Genomic DNA, 14,627 nt, shown 5'->3' on the forward strand with positions numbered 1-14,627 from the left:
ATACCACAGTGATCTAGAAAAGCAAATATTATCAATATTCTTTTATAATGTTATATCCAGAAACATTTGATATAGAATAAAAGGAAAATATTTATAATAATACTTAGGATTAGAACAAATTAAGATAAACAGTACTACCAATAACATAAGCAGAGAATAATGATGCTTATCACAGATACATGTAATGATGTGACCCGTGGCTTTTCACCGTTTCCAGTTTTATTTAGTGATCATTTTTATGGCTAGGGTGGTTTGATGAGATCATCTTACATAAGACCACAGTTGCAAGTTTGAATCCCACTCAGGCTGGTTAAATTTGCAGGCACACGGCACTTCTACTCACACCTAGGTCATAGCTCACATTCAGCAAATCAACATCTCTATACTCATAAGTGTTGCTAATATTACTATCTATACTTTTTATAGTGTGATAATTTCTGAAATACCTCACAACAAAAAGTTTAAAGTGCAGAATAAGGTATTAGAATGACTACCAAATGTTAACATGGGTTCTTCCTAGAAAGTTGGATTTAGAACAATTTGTTGATCTCTTCTTTGTAGTTGCTTTATTACCTGATTTCTTTTTTTAGTTTTTCAATTGTGGTAAAATACACGTAACATAAAAATTACCATTTTAACCATTTTTTAGTGTACAATTTAGTGTAATTATCACCACTATCTAGGAACTGCGGAATTGTTTTCCACAAAAGCTGCGCCATTTTACATTCCTACCAGCAAAGTACAAGGATTCAAATTTCTCCACATCCTAACCAACACTTGTTATTTTTTGTTTTTTGTTTTTTAATTTTAATAATGGCCACCCTAATAGGTGTGAAGTAGTATCTCATTGTGGTTTTGATTTTCATTTCCCTAGCGCTTATGTCAGTGAATGTCTTTTTATGTGCCTATATTGGCCATTTGTACATGTTCTTTGTTGAAATGTCTATTCAAGTCCTCCGCCTACTTTTAAATTGGGTTGGTTTTGGCTATTGTTGAATATAACTTGATTTTTTATAACAAATATGCATGATTTTAAGTAAAATAAGTCAATACTCTAAAAAACAAGAGCTAAATTTGTTAACATATATTTGAAGTTTCATAATAAATACATTAACAAGGTCAAAAAATATAAAGTATAATAAGTATGCTTCAAATAGTTTTAAAAGAATTACAATTATGTTTCATGTTACTTTTTCCTGATGATTCTGGTATTTCCTTTTTTTCCCCTCATTTGATATATTTATATATGTGTGTGTGAAGGCAGTGGCTTATTGTCTTTTGAAATATAATTGGAAAATCAATCTATTCTGGGTTATTCATCCTGGTATTTTGAATTCAATCTCAAAAACTTTGAACTTCTGTGTTAAGAAGTTGAAGAATGAATTCATCTATCTGAGTCTATAATGTTTAATTTAGTTATAAGTGTTTATTATTAGTTACAGTATTTAGCTAATATACCATAAGTCTCCCAATTTTGGAAAATTTCAATTTGCAGTTTTAGCAGTAAAATATTTTACCCCCCTACAGGTATTTCACCTGTCCATATATTCAAAGGAATTTTTTGCTTTATATATTTTCTCCTCCATTTTTCTACACATCTGGCCTAGGAAAAATAAGATCAATGACACACCATTCCTTTCCCTCTATCCCTGTATTTAATATCAAAGTTAGGCCTCTATGCAGATGCCCCTCCTCTATCATTCTTTTCCTACATTCGTTAGTTCAGACAGTAGCACAATAAGACTTTTGAAAAATTTAACACCTCTGAACCTATAAAAGTAAAAGCTAAAGTTTCAGTTCAATATATCTTTGTTTGGGGGCACCTGGGTGGCTCACTCAGTTAAGCCTCTGACTCTGATGTGTCAGGCTCCATGCTCAGCAGGGAGTCGGCTTCTTCCCCCACCCCTCTGACCCTCCCCCTGCTCAAGCTCTCTCTCTCTCTCTCTCAAATAAATAAATCTTTTAAAAAATATATCTTTGTTTGAATAAGGTCATCTTTATTAGAGAAAATATTGCCCAAATGTCTAGTCCTTGAATTGCCTCTAAGTGCTTCATAATTATCAGTCCCCAGGGACATGTTTTTTTATCTCTTACACAGATTAAGCATGGAGACCTTGTTATTCTAATTACAAGTCTGTCCTAAAAATACAGATAACGATACAAGAGGAATGAAGGAAGGAAGGAAGGAAGATAACACACAAGGGAGCAAGGGTGGGAGAAAGGAGAAAAGAAGCATATATAACATAAAAAGAAATTTTTCCTTACCTGCCTGTCCATTAGGTATCCATGGTGTCTGATCCTTGGTGAATGAATGCATGAAAATTTAGAGTCCATAAATTACAGCACTTTAAATAGTGGCTACTACAATAGCGGATAAGCAAGGTCTCTAGTGACAGCTAATGACCTCAGTAAGGTCTCTACTGAAGGAGCCCACAGGTACTAATATTTAAAATAATAATTCACATATTATACTCTAATATCTATAACACAATTGTTTCCTCTATAAAAACTGATCAAATGGTGTGAAAGTCTTTCTGAAACTTCTAGATAAATCTTTACAATCTCTCCCCTCCCAACTTTATAGCTCTGAGTTTCTTTTCTGTTTTTCTTGTTCTAGTTCCATAGTAATACCACAGTAGGTATTTCTTGGCTGATCTTACACTTACATAGCATTTATCATGTGCCAGGGACTCCCTTAAGAAATTTACAAATATTAACCCATCAATCCTCATTACAATCCTATGAGGTAGAAAGAATTTTATAACTCTAGCATCTATGCTCTCCTGTTTCTCCCTCCCCAATATCAATCATAGCCCATTTGCCAATGAAAACTAGCCTATATGTGCCAGGTTTCAAATGCATAATAAAGGGTATAATCTGTTGAATTCACTTAATTCTACCATTAACATTACTGTAGCTCTCTTCCATGATTACTGCATTAAACTGAAATTTCATTCATTCTTCCAGTGCAACTGTCTGACTCTTGGCTTAGGTCATAGCCACCACCGTCTATATGTGAGATTTGAATTAAGTACACAGATCACAAAAGTTATGGCAAGTTCAGTTTACATGATATTTTAGATAAAATGATTGGAACTTACGTGTTTATAATTACATGAAGAAATATAAGATGGGCCTTTAATACAGTTTTCAAATGAACATGTTAATTCCACACATCCAAACCTCTCTTTCCAAGCCAATATCACTCTCGTGAGCTCCAGAGCCCTACATATCCAAACTGTTCACTTTAGTCACTGGCACATAGATATCCCAGACACTACAACTTCAACACTATTAGTGAATGAAGTCACCATTTTCCTCTGCTGGCAACCAGAAGACTGTGAGTCACCCTGAACTCCCCTCTCTCCTCACCTGCCCCTCCCCTTCTACTAAGTCACAAATCCTACAGATCTGTTATGCAGCATGACAGCTATAACAAAAATGGCCACATGGTCTTCCTGATCCTGTTTTAGTTCCCTCCAATCAGTTCTCCACACTGCTGTGAAAATCATCTCTCAAAAACACAAAATGGATCCCTTCATTTCTCTGATGAAAGCTTTTCAGTGGCTTTCCATCAATTCCAGGATAAATCCAAACTTCAGATGAGGTCCTTCAGAGGTAGGCCTGTTTTCCTCTCCAGCCACTGCCTTGCCTCTCTGTAGCTCTATTACCTCAAGAGGCTCCTGCCATATCTAAACATTCGCCTTTTCTATCAAGCACTACCTTTCCTCTTGCTTCTGTGCCTTTGCACATAATATTCACATTATTACAGTTTTCCTCTCCCCCTTCTTCATTTGGCTAACTCCTAAGAAATTCAGCCAGATAATACCTCCTTCTAGAAGTCTTCCATGAAAGTACCCCTCCAAAGCTTGAGTTAGGTACCCTTCATGTGTGCTCCATATGTCTATGTAATGGACACGTATCAAACAATATTCATATATCTCTCCTTTAGCAAATAAGCTCCTTAAGGGCATCGTCTATGCCTTCTATTTTTGCATGATCAGCATCTAAGCATGAATCTGGCCCTTGGACACTCAATAAATTTTGAATGATGAATGAACAAACTGTGAAATTTAATGTGCAATTTTCTCTTTTTAGGCAAATTTTAGTTAAAAAAAACAAAATGAGCTTCTGTTTGGGGTGACTTTTAAAAAGTTTTGGAAATAGTGGTGATGGTTGCATAACATTAGGAATGTCATTAATACCACTGAATTACACACTTACAAATGGCTAAAATGGCAAATTTTGTTATATTTTACCACAATTTTATGAAATTAACAATGTATTGGGGTGCCTGGTGGGCTCAACCAAAAGAGCCTGCGACTCTTAATCTCAGGGTCATGAGTTCAAGCCCCATGGTGGGTGTAGAAATTACTTAAATCAAAAAATTTTCAATGTACCAAAAACCACTGAATTTTACACTTAAATGAGTGAAAGATATGGTATGTGAGTTATATCTCAATAAAGTGATTTTTAGAAACTTTTTAAAAATAAAAAATAACAAAATGGGTATGTTCATAGTTTTTTTAGGTATATGAGTCATTTAAACTGACTTAAACACATTTAAAAATGTGTTTTCTCTTTTACGATTTGTACCTATAATACTCACCTGCCTGCAGAAAATTGGAATGTTCATGAATGGGGTAAGTAGAGAATAAATAGGACAATTATAAAAGGATTGTCTGCTCCAAGAGGTTTCATGGGTAATATTTGAAGAGGTCACTTTTGGAAGGTAATCAGTTCAAATTCTTTCTTCAAATAAAATGTTTTATTTTATTTATACTCTACTTACTCTAAAATTTTTGAGAAAGTCTTCTCTAAAAGATATATATACAAAGATAACCATGTAGTAGGAGCGCCTGGGTGGCTCAGTCTGTTAAGTGTCTGCCTTTGGCTTGGGTCAGGTCATGATCCCAGGGTCCTGGGATTGAGCCCCGCATCAGGCTCCCTGCTTCTCCCTCTCCCACTCCCCCTGCTTGTGTTCCTGCTCTCGCTATCTGCTATCTCTCTCTCTCTGTCAAATAAATAAATAAAATCTTAAAAAAAAAAAAGAGCCATGTAGTAGAGAGATGAGAACTGATAATTTTATAAAAATATAGGTTAAGAATAGCTGCTGCAACTCTGAACTCTAAACATATCACTGAGTGTCCTGGAACCAAAGTAAAAAGGGAACCACTTTGTGAAATAAAGCAGGAACAAATTTTTTTCCTGAAATTTCATATGTAGGCCTAGCTTGACACATAATAATAAAAATTGGTTGAATAAAAGAGTGTATCTTTACATGAAAAATATTTAACATCAAAATGGACAATGTCTTCAATGATAGATTTAAAGAAACTATGAGGAAATTTATTTTTTAATAAGCCCTCAAAAAAAGGCATATTATTAGACTAATTCCACAAAGATATTTCAATGGAAAACTAATGTAAGCTAGTCTATGTATTTAACTTAATAGTGATTCTAATGACACAGAAATAGAATATACAGAAAAAGTGGATAGAAATCATTTCCTCTGAAGACACATGCACACATACACACAGCACAAGTATCACTTGTTTTCACCTGGATTTATAATAGAACTTGAATAAAAAATAAATTTAAAATTGAGCCACCCTATGACAAAAAGCATGGGGCATGTGGCAAAACCATTATGTCACTTTGAAATTAGGGAAGTCTGACATGTTCAGAGGGGCCATCCCACCCACTACAAGGCAAGACCAAATTTTTTTCTCAAGGGTGGCCCTGGATTTCCCCTAGGGCCAGTACATCTACTCAATAGAAATCCCAAAGTTCTGACCCCAATGAATGTGGAGTAAAAATCCTTCACACAAAGCATGATTAAGTAAAAAACAAAGGGAAGTATTAAATATAATCAACCAACAAATATCAAGTGCCTGCCTCTTCATTGTGCTCTACCCCCCATGTTCTCAAAAAGAGAGCGGACACAGGGTAGCTGACTACCTTGGGCTCTGACGAAGTCTCCGAAATCTCCACTGCACTCTCCCTGATCCCAGCAGGGACTCAGTCCAACAACTCTGAAGTATTATCTCGGTTTGCAACTTCCAGTGGATTACACACTTTTCCCGGGGTGCTTTTAAAGAGTTCCTGGCTTGATAAGGCTTTCCTTAGAAGTCAGAGGAAGCTGAAGGTCCTCTAGAGTTCTAAGTCCAGTGTAAGCCCTAAATACAACTCCCACTCCCTCAAACCTCTAGATACTTATCAATTAAAGTTTGTTCTCTGCATCTGGCCTCCACTCAAGCTCCCATAATGGTCCTCAAGGAGATCTCAAAAGCTAATTACACACAATTACTGGATAGCCTTTGGTACCCAAAGGCCTAAACAGATGACTTGTTTTAATAGTTAACATTAAGGTTTATTAGGAATTCCTAGAACCATCTAGAAATAGCTTACTAATACCTACAAGGTAACACAGAAAGAGTGCAATGTCAGGCAGCAATTAAACATCTTCTAGTCCCAGTTTGTCCGGGACTAACTCTGTGATAAGGGCATTTATCCAACCTTTTTGGGGCTTAATTAAGAAGATACCTATTCCACCTATCTGAGCTGTTATAATAACCTAATTTTTTAAGAGATGATGTGAAAACACTTAGAAAAACAATTACTCCTGGGGCACCTGGCTGGCTCATTCAGTTGAGCATGTGACTTTTGATCTCAGGGTTGTGAGTTTGAGCCCCATGTTGGGGACAGAGATTACTTTTAAAAATTAAATCTTAAAAATAATAATAATAATTACTCCTTTCATTCTATTTAAATACGTTGAACATCTGCTCTATACTAAGCATTATGCTAGGCATGGAATTTACAGTTTGTGGAGAAAACAGAAACTAAATCATTGCAATTGTAATGAGTATCATGAAAGAGAAATATCAGGAGCAAGGAAAGCATAAATCAAGAGACTTAACTTACTGACAGGGTTCAAGGAAGGTTTCCCTGAGGAATCAACATCTAAACAGAACCATAAAGAATGAGTAGAAATTAATTAGACAAAGAAGTACAAGAAAAGGTTCTAGTCAGAGGAGCAAAAGCCATGAGAAAACATTGAAATGTGAAGAGGAGTTATGAAATACTTAAATAACTTTTCAAAAACATTAAATTGTCACATTTTCTCCCTCTCTCACTCCCCTTGCTTGTGTTCCTTCTCTTGCTGTGTCTCTTTCTGTCAAATAAATAAATAAAATCTTAAAAAAAAATAACCCACACAAACTTGCCATTTCTAAGCCCCACTCTTACAGGGTCATCCGTAGCTTAGATTTTTCTTTTTTAATCATCCAGTTTTTCCTAAGAAAACAAGGACATCCTAGCCCTGGCCATATTATTTTCTACTTATGTACCAATGCTTAGGTAACAAAACAGATAAATGTCCATGTAGGAACAAGGGTTTGGAACACAGAATAAAATTTTGAATGATCTTGTTTTTAGGACATATTATTAGGTGCATACAAGTTCAGAATTTTTATAGTTCCCTCAAATGTTTTCCACTTAAGCATATGTAAAACAAGCAAAACACAAAAACTACTATCCCTATCTTTTAAGAAAAGATCAGTGCTTTAATTATCAGGCATTCAAAAGTCCAAGACTCCTTTTATATTCATGAAATTTAAATAGCATGATTGGTTAAGTTTTTTTGAAGTTGCTCTACTAATTATCTTTTCAGTTTCAATATCCTTTGGAACAGTGGGTTTTGTAAGAAAATCATGGTACTTGTACCTACCAGGCTATGTTTTAAACATAAATGCTTATCACAGACTTTTCCTTCTCAGCAAACTGAGGTGCTAAATCATTAATCTGAACACTTTCACCCTGCCCCAAACATGTGTAACTTAAGATCATTATTATTTTCTTGAAATGTAAACTCATTAAATTGCCTAAATTTGCAAATTAGCTTCACAGAGATGCATATTTAAAGTGTTAGCAATTTTCTCTATTCTTACTCTTCTGAAAATGTGTATAACTAGTGATTAGCCATGTTTATTGTTTTGCTATAGGTTATATGTTAAATATTATAAAGTATTAATTTAAACTCTATCCCAATTTTTCTCACATAGCTGTTTCAGAAAGTTCATTTTATGAAACTGAGCAATTTAAAAATAAGTTTTTATATTAGCTTAGTATAAAAGACTTTCTAAACAACCCAAGTAAGAGAGCCTGATAGTCCAATATGCCACAAAACATATTACTTACATTTTATAACTAAACAATCACCGCCATTTGCTGAAATTCTACAACTGGTAGAAGTAATAATGTATTATCTCTACTATTTACAATGTGTTACATGTGTTACTGATTATTCAAAGAGGGGAAGTATCAAAATTCATTTTTAAATAGCTGCAAGATGTAATGGTTCAAACGTACAGGGTTGGAAGGTGCATAAAGAGATTTTATAACAAACATCAAACTTTTTAATGTTTTCCTGTATGTATTTGATTTAGAAGGAATAAAATCTCAGTAAGAAAAAAACAACTCTAGGTTATAGACACATTGTACACCGTTCTTTCTAGTAAGAGTTTTGGCTAGAAATCAAACTTATTTTTGTCCAAATACTCTGAAGAAGATATCTTGCAACACTTTGTTTGCTTTAGTAATTACTTTGGGCATATGTAACAAAGAAAATATTCTTATTAGCACATCAAAAATACAATGAAAAAGATCAGAGATATAAAATGAAATAAAACTCCATTGATAATTTTCACCTTTAAGGTTCCTTTCACAGTGAATGACTTAAAAAAATTCTTAACAAGTGAATTACTGATTTATCATGATGCCTATATAGAAAATGTTTTTACCTTATCTTGGATCCATGATACATATTTATTTAAGCAGTTCATTAGGGGAGAAAAGTGAGAAAACAAAACAAAACCTTCCCAGGTATGCAGAGGTATGCAGGAATAAAATGCAGTGGTATTTTATGCTATCAAAATGAAGTCACCTGGCTGAAAAAAAAACTTGATCATAATACATAAGTGATGCATACGTATTGTGGCTCATTCAAAAGTATTTTTAAATCCATGTTGATTTTTTTTAAAAGAACAAACCATTTCAATAGTTTATAGGCTATTAAGGTTTCATAACAAAGCTTACAGATTATTTTAATTAAAAGAATAAATATACTGGAATATTCATTAGCTGTATCTATTTAAAATTATTAAAGGAGTGCTTAAACTGAATCTAGATAACATGAATTATGTTAAAATAAGTTCCTCAAGAAAAGAAAAATTTAGCATTCCATCAACATTGGTCAAGTGCAGACAACTTCAAAACATTGTTATATTCCTTTTGTGTTCCATTCCTTCATAAGCCAGACCGTAAGTGGAAATAGGTGGCTATTTAAGATGTCATATGTAGGTCCCTTATATTTTGGTGATCACTTAGCCTAATGGTTTGGATTGATTAAATTCCATAGTACATTCTATATTGTACACTTATAGGAAGAGATAAACTGCCACTACTATATTAAAATGTGATATTCTGTATCTTGTTACTAATACCCCTATATTACAGTATCAAATTTTTTAAATAATTTCATTTTCCCTTTTAAAAAAATGTTTGTTTAGCTGTTTACCTATAGTTCAGAAATTAGATATTTGTAAATAGTAAGTGTCCATTCACAAAAGCCATTGACAAGTAGGACTGAGAGTGGGGAAGAACTAAAAATTAAGTGCATTTTTAAAATGTACTATGCTCTAATAAATTTATATTTGTCAGTATATATGAAACACTGTGTCCAACACTGTTCTGGGTACTTTGGGGAGTATACATCCATGCACATAAGCACACACACACATGCAGAAGAAAGAAAATTAATCCATATGAAACAACTACAGAACAAAAGATGATCAACTTGAGATTTCCAAAAGGAGAATATATTAGTTGTTGTCCAGGGCTAGGGACAAGAGGAAGGTAGGTGTAGTTATAAAAGGACAATAAAAGTGATCCCTGCAGTAATGAAAGTGTTGTGTATCTTGACTATAGTGATGATGGATACACACAGGATAAAACTGTATAGAACTAAACACACACACACACACACACACACAAGTAAGTACAAGCAAAACTGGGAAATCCTGAATAAAATGGATGGATTTTTATCAGTTTCAATATCCTGGTTGTGATATCATGCCACAGTTTTGAGGTACAGGGGATCTCTGTATTATTTCTTACAACTCATGTAAATTTACAATTATCTCAAAATAAAAAGTTTTAAAACATGATTATCAAATACACTTTCTATAAATACACCCCCTCCAAAGAAATATACAAGGAATAAACACCAAAATCTCTCTCAGTGGCAGAAAAAAATTGTCATTTAGGTGCAATAGTAATTCTCCTCAAAGAAACCAGAGTAAACATTATTTCTAAACATTCTTGCCCTGTCAACATGTCCTTAAATTTCTTTTAATTCTGTGTTAATTTGAATGAGTTTTAAAGATTACAAACTATAAATTGAACATTTCTTATGACACAGTAGTGATAAAATGCTACGTTACTTTGAGTTCAGATGGCAGTGGAATCATCCTTAATCCACCATTATCTTCTCCATCTGTTTATGTTAATTGATAAGCAAATCACACACTCTCTCTTCCTCTTTCTAGAGTATGCATGATTTCGGACTGAGGAGGGGGTGGAATGACAGCGCCGTAAGGACTTCTCAAAGCTAGCACTTTACCTACTTTGAATGTCTTAGAAATTATTCAAGCAAATCTTTGCCCTTTCACTAATGCAAGGCAAGAAATAATGTGTCAACCGCTCTGGAATTCCTTTGGTGTGAGGAAGTCGAAGGTGATCAAAGGCAGGGTGACAAGCAACGGCACCCGGATAAAATGGGTCTGATTAAGGTAGATTCCCATTCACGTAAAATGACTTCCAGGCAATTCTTCTGGCCTTCACTTTCAACTTAACACTTGGCCTGGTTGCGATAAAGATGGAAATAGGGACGTAGGGCCCCTCTCACACCAATCTGGAAGCTTCACGCTCTTGGCCTCACACCCAAAAAGACCAGCTAAAGAGAACGAATGCTTCTACTGTCTCCGCAGTGGATTGGAAGAACTTAGGGACGCCGTCCTGTCTCCACCCTGCCCTTCTCCAAAAGCTCAGCTGGCAGGGGAGCGGGGAGACAGGGAGCCGGGGTAAGGCCGAGGCTGAGGCAGGGGACCGGGGACGTGGGACTAGGCAAGGCCAGGGACCCTGGCCGACGAGGGGCCAGGGATCACGGGGTGAGGGGGAAGGAGGTAAGGGGCGACAGAGGGCTGAGCACCGGGGTGACTAGAAACTCGAGGTGCAAGACGAGGCAGGGGCCCCAAGTGACACAGGGCCGGGGGTGCGGAGCGACCCGCCAAGCGGGGTGAGAGGCGCTGAGCGACGCGGGGTCTGTGCGGGCTCACCTGCGTTCTGCAGCGTCTCGATGTTTTGGGGTCTGGTCGCCAGCTCCGCCACCATCTGCACGAACTGGGTCCGGGCTTTCTGGTACTGCTCGAACACTGCGGAGGAGAAACACGGTGGAGCAGGCCGCCCCGGTGCCCCCGCGGCTCCCGTCGCCAGCCCGTCGGGGCGCCGCCGGCCCCGGGCCTTACCTTGCAACACCTGCCTCTGACTCATGGCGCCGGCAGCTCTCGGCCCGCGACCAGCTCGGCGCCTACGCGGCCCGGCCGCTCCCGGCCTGCGAGAACGCCGAGGGGGCGACCGCGGCGACGACTCGGCCACCGACGGGAGCCGTTTCTCTCTGTGTACCCGCGTCTCCCGGGCAACCGACCGGAACCGGAACGCGACCGTCTCGCGGCAACGGCCAGTCCCGGGCGTGACGTCACGGCCGCGGCACCGGGCGCGGGGCGAAGGCAGCCAGCCCCGGGGGAGCTCCGCCTGCAGGGGCTCCCGAGACGTGCCACACTCGCCAAGCCGCCGCGGGAATCGTGCGCCGTCGATGTCACGATCCTGCCGCGCGTACAGGGCGTCCGCCCAGGAGCCTAGGGTTCTTTGCAAACCGAACCGCACCTGCGAAGTTTCCTGACTGCGCCGCGGACTCGGTCCCGACGAGGGGGAGCCAGTTAAAGCGCGGCGAGGCTAGTGAACTACGTCAGTGGCGCCGTCTTTGGCTTAGACGGTCAAGAGACATCTCACATATGACATTGTGTAATCTGATACATACGTTGTCAATGCAACCTTAACGCCGAATGGTTTTCCCCTTTAATCCAGCTTTCATGTGCCTGACATTTCTGGTTTCAGGATTCCTGGAGGGTCAAGACAACGATGTTCATAACTTAAGCATACTGCTTTAAAAGTATTTAATAAACACTCCTAGAGATTCAATGAGAAAAGTGGACGGGGAACAATATGATAAATGTCCTGTCTTCCGTGACTTTCTCCTACCTAACTACCAACTTTGCTGTTTCCTCACTTTTGTGATTTTTAAACAGTTGTCTTTGTCTTTTAAACTTAAGCTTCATTTTGTTGCTAAATGACATTTCCAAAAGAAAGGGAGAGAGAATCTTTACCTGGAAAGTTTTGATTCACATTATCTTAACCAGACTTCCCTAGCTTGTATAAGTTTAAATTTTTACCCAGAGTCTTTTAACAGAAATTAAGTACTTAGTCTATCACTGGTTTCTAGCTTGCCTGAAAACTGTATACGAAATGTTTCAATGACAGGTGTCAACTTTAAATGTTTCTCCATCAGAAACTACAATTTCACCAGGTGTCAAGTGAATAGATAGCCACAGCCGCTGCTGAGTAGTGCCAAGACAGGAAAGAAACCTCTTGATAGCTCTTCAATAGAAGGGAGTATGCAAACTTAGCTGGTTCTCATATTTGGGGTGAGTCCTATATAATAATCTTTTAGCTCTCCCTCTGACTTGAGCCCTCTGATGAAGTCCTGATATTTTGTGGAGCCCCAGATAGTTGGGGAATGGACCAGCAATAAAAGAGAGGAGTAAGTGTGTTCAGTCAGGTTCCCTGTTACCCCCGGAACAGGTGCATGTCTTTTGCTCTGCAGTTCAGAAGCCAGTAATACTCACAATTCCTTTACCTAACTCCAAAGTCATAAGTTTCACAATGATCTCCACATTTCTCTAAGGAAACAGGTCTTTTAAAATTGAAGTTTTTTATGTTCCCATTTAGAGGCACCGGGGAAAACAGATTGGGCAAATAATTAAAGTGGCAAATAAAACCTTCATTGTAATTTTGTTTTCAGTTCCTTGTTGCATTATGAAAAAAAATCCCCTTAAAACTAAGAGGTTCCATATTTGGTTTCAGTCCTTAAACAATTCAAACTCCTAAGCTACCAGAGCTGTCATTTTTAGTAATTGCTTTACTATGATTTTCTACTTTAAAAGTGTTGAGATAGGAGCTTGATAGTGAAAAAGATGTCTAAACCTATAAACATACTACTTATACAAGTCTACTTATGGAATGCTACAAAGTTTAAAAACTTAAGTTCAAATGGTATAGAAACTATTTTAAACTATAGACTCTGAATATGTATCATTAACAAGGTCTGAGGGTTAAATTGTATTTGTTCCTTATAAAACATAATATAGGAGTCCTTTATATCTGAAATTGGACACATTAAAGAAGCTAGATCTTTGCTCTTTATTCTAGCTTTTTTGGGAAAAAAAAGTCTTTAAAATTAAATAGAGAAATGCAACAGAATGATTATAATATACATATAAGTGAATTATCTTATCAGCAATTCAAATATAAAATATGGCAGATTACTTTTACTGACAAGAAAGCCAATCTATATTTTCTGACCCACTTTTCAACTTACTAACTTCAAAATAAAATTCCATTCTGTTTTACAAAGCTAATTGAATGCCCCATGATCACATATACAACTGTAACAGTTAAGTAGTGAGAAAGAAAACTGTTCAAAGGGATATTTCAGGGTTTTTTTTAAAAGTGCCATTTAAGATTACTGTTCTTAAAGTACCAGCTAACTTTAAATACAGATATGCAATGTACTTGACCTATTAAACTATACATTTGATTGAGGATAAAACATTATCTGAACAAATTGCAAATGTGTTTCTATGAAAGATTTGTTTGGAAGGCTTTGGCTCTTTTTGTAAAAAGGTAATCATGTGTAACTTCAAAATCACTTTTGCATTTGATTTTTTACTTATGAAAATTAGACTTTTAAAAGACACCATTATAAAGCCAGTTTAAATATCCTGTTCTACTTCTCTAAAAATCTGGTTTGGGAATTCAGAAAAATCTTATTATCATGGGAATATATTTTACATATGCCAAAAAGAAATTTTGCTAATTTTACCATACATGTATTTTTTTTCTTCAGCTCCTAGCTGAATTTTAGAAGTTAAGGCTTTATATGTGCTGATTAGATATTAACATCCACATTTTAAAAATTGTTGAGGTGAATCAAGTGTATATATATTCCTCTATCAAGCCAAACACATATTAAGTATCAAAGTATGCCAGACACTTTGCTAATAACAGAATGTGCCTGTCTTCTAGCACATGAAATCTAGTGGGAGAAAGACATGTAAACAAAGTACTAATTCATTCAACAAGTATACACTGCAGCCTGCCCGTGTTTTAAGAGCTATCATTGCTCTAAGCCATATAAGTGCTTTGGAAGCAAAGACAAGGGACTTAGG

The 14,627-nt window shown here is 36.8% G+C and overlaps 1 protein-coding gene across 2 annotated transcripts in view; it reads right to left on the minus strand.

The window, feature by feature from the left end:
* Positions 1–11,613, minus strand: part of SPAG6 (sperm associated antigen 6) — a 59,815-nt gene extending 48,202 nt beyond the window's left edge. The window contains exons 1-2 of one of the 2 annotated variants that reach the window (XM_021696756.2): positions 11,589–11,613; positions 11,400–11,495 (exon numbers count right to left, since the gene is read on the minus strand). In XM_021696756.2, the coding sequence (XP_021552431.1) occupies positions 11,400–11,495; positions 11,589–11,613 (121 nt within the window). Of the gene's footprint in view, positions 1–2,265; positions 2,318–11,399; positions 11,496–11,588 lie in introns of those variants that run through there. The other variant, XM_021696757.1, reaches the window with a different exon arrangement.
* Between the last annotated feature and the right edge of the window lie 3,014 nt (positions 11,614–14,627).

This window comes from Neomonachus schauinslandi, chromosome 5, assembly GCF_002201575.2.
Source record: "Neomonachus schauinslandi chromosome 5, ASM220157v2, whole genome shotgun sequence".
Taxonomy (NCBI): domain Eukaryota; kingdom Metazoa; phylum Chordata; class Mammalia; order Carnivora; family Phocidae; genus Neomonachus; species Neomonachus schauinslandi.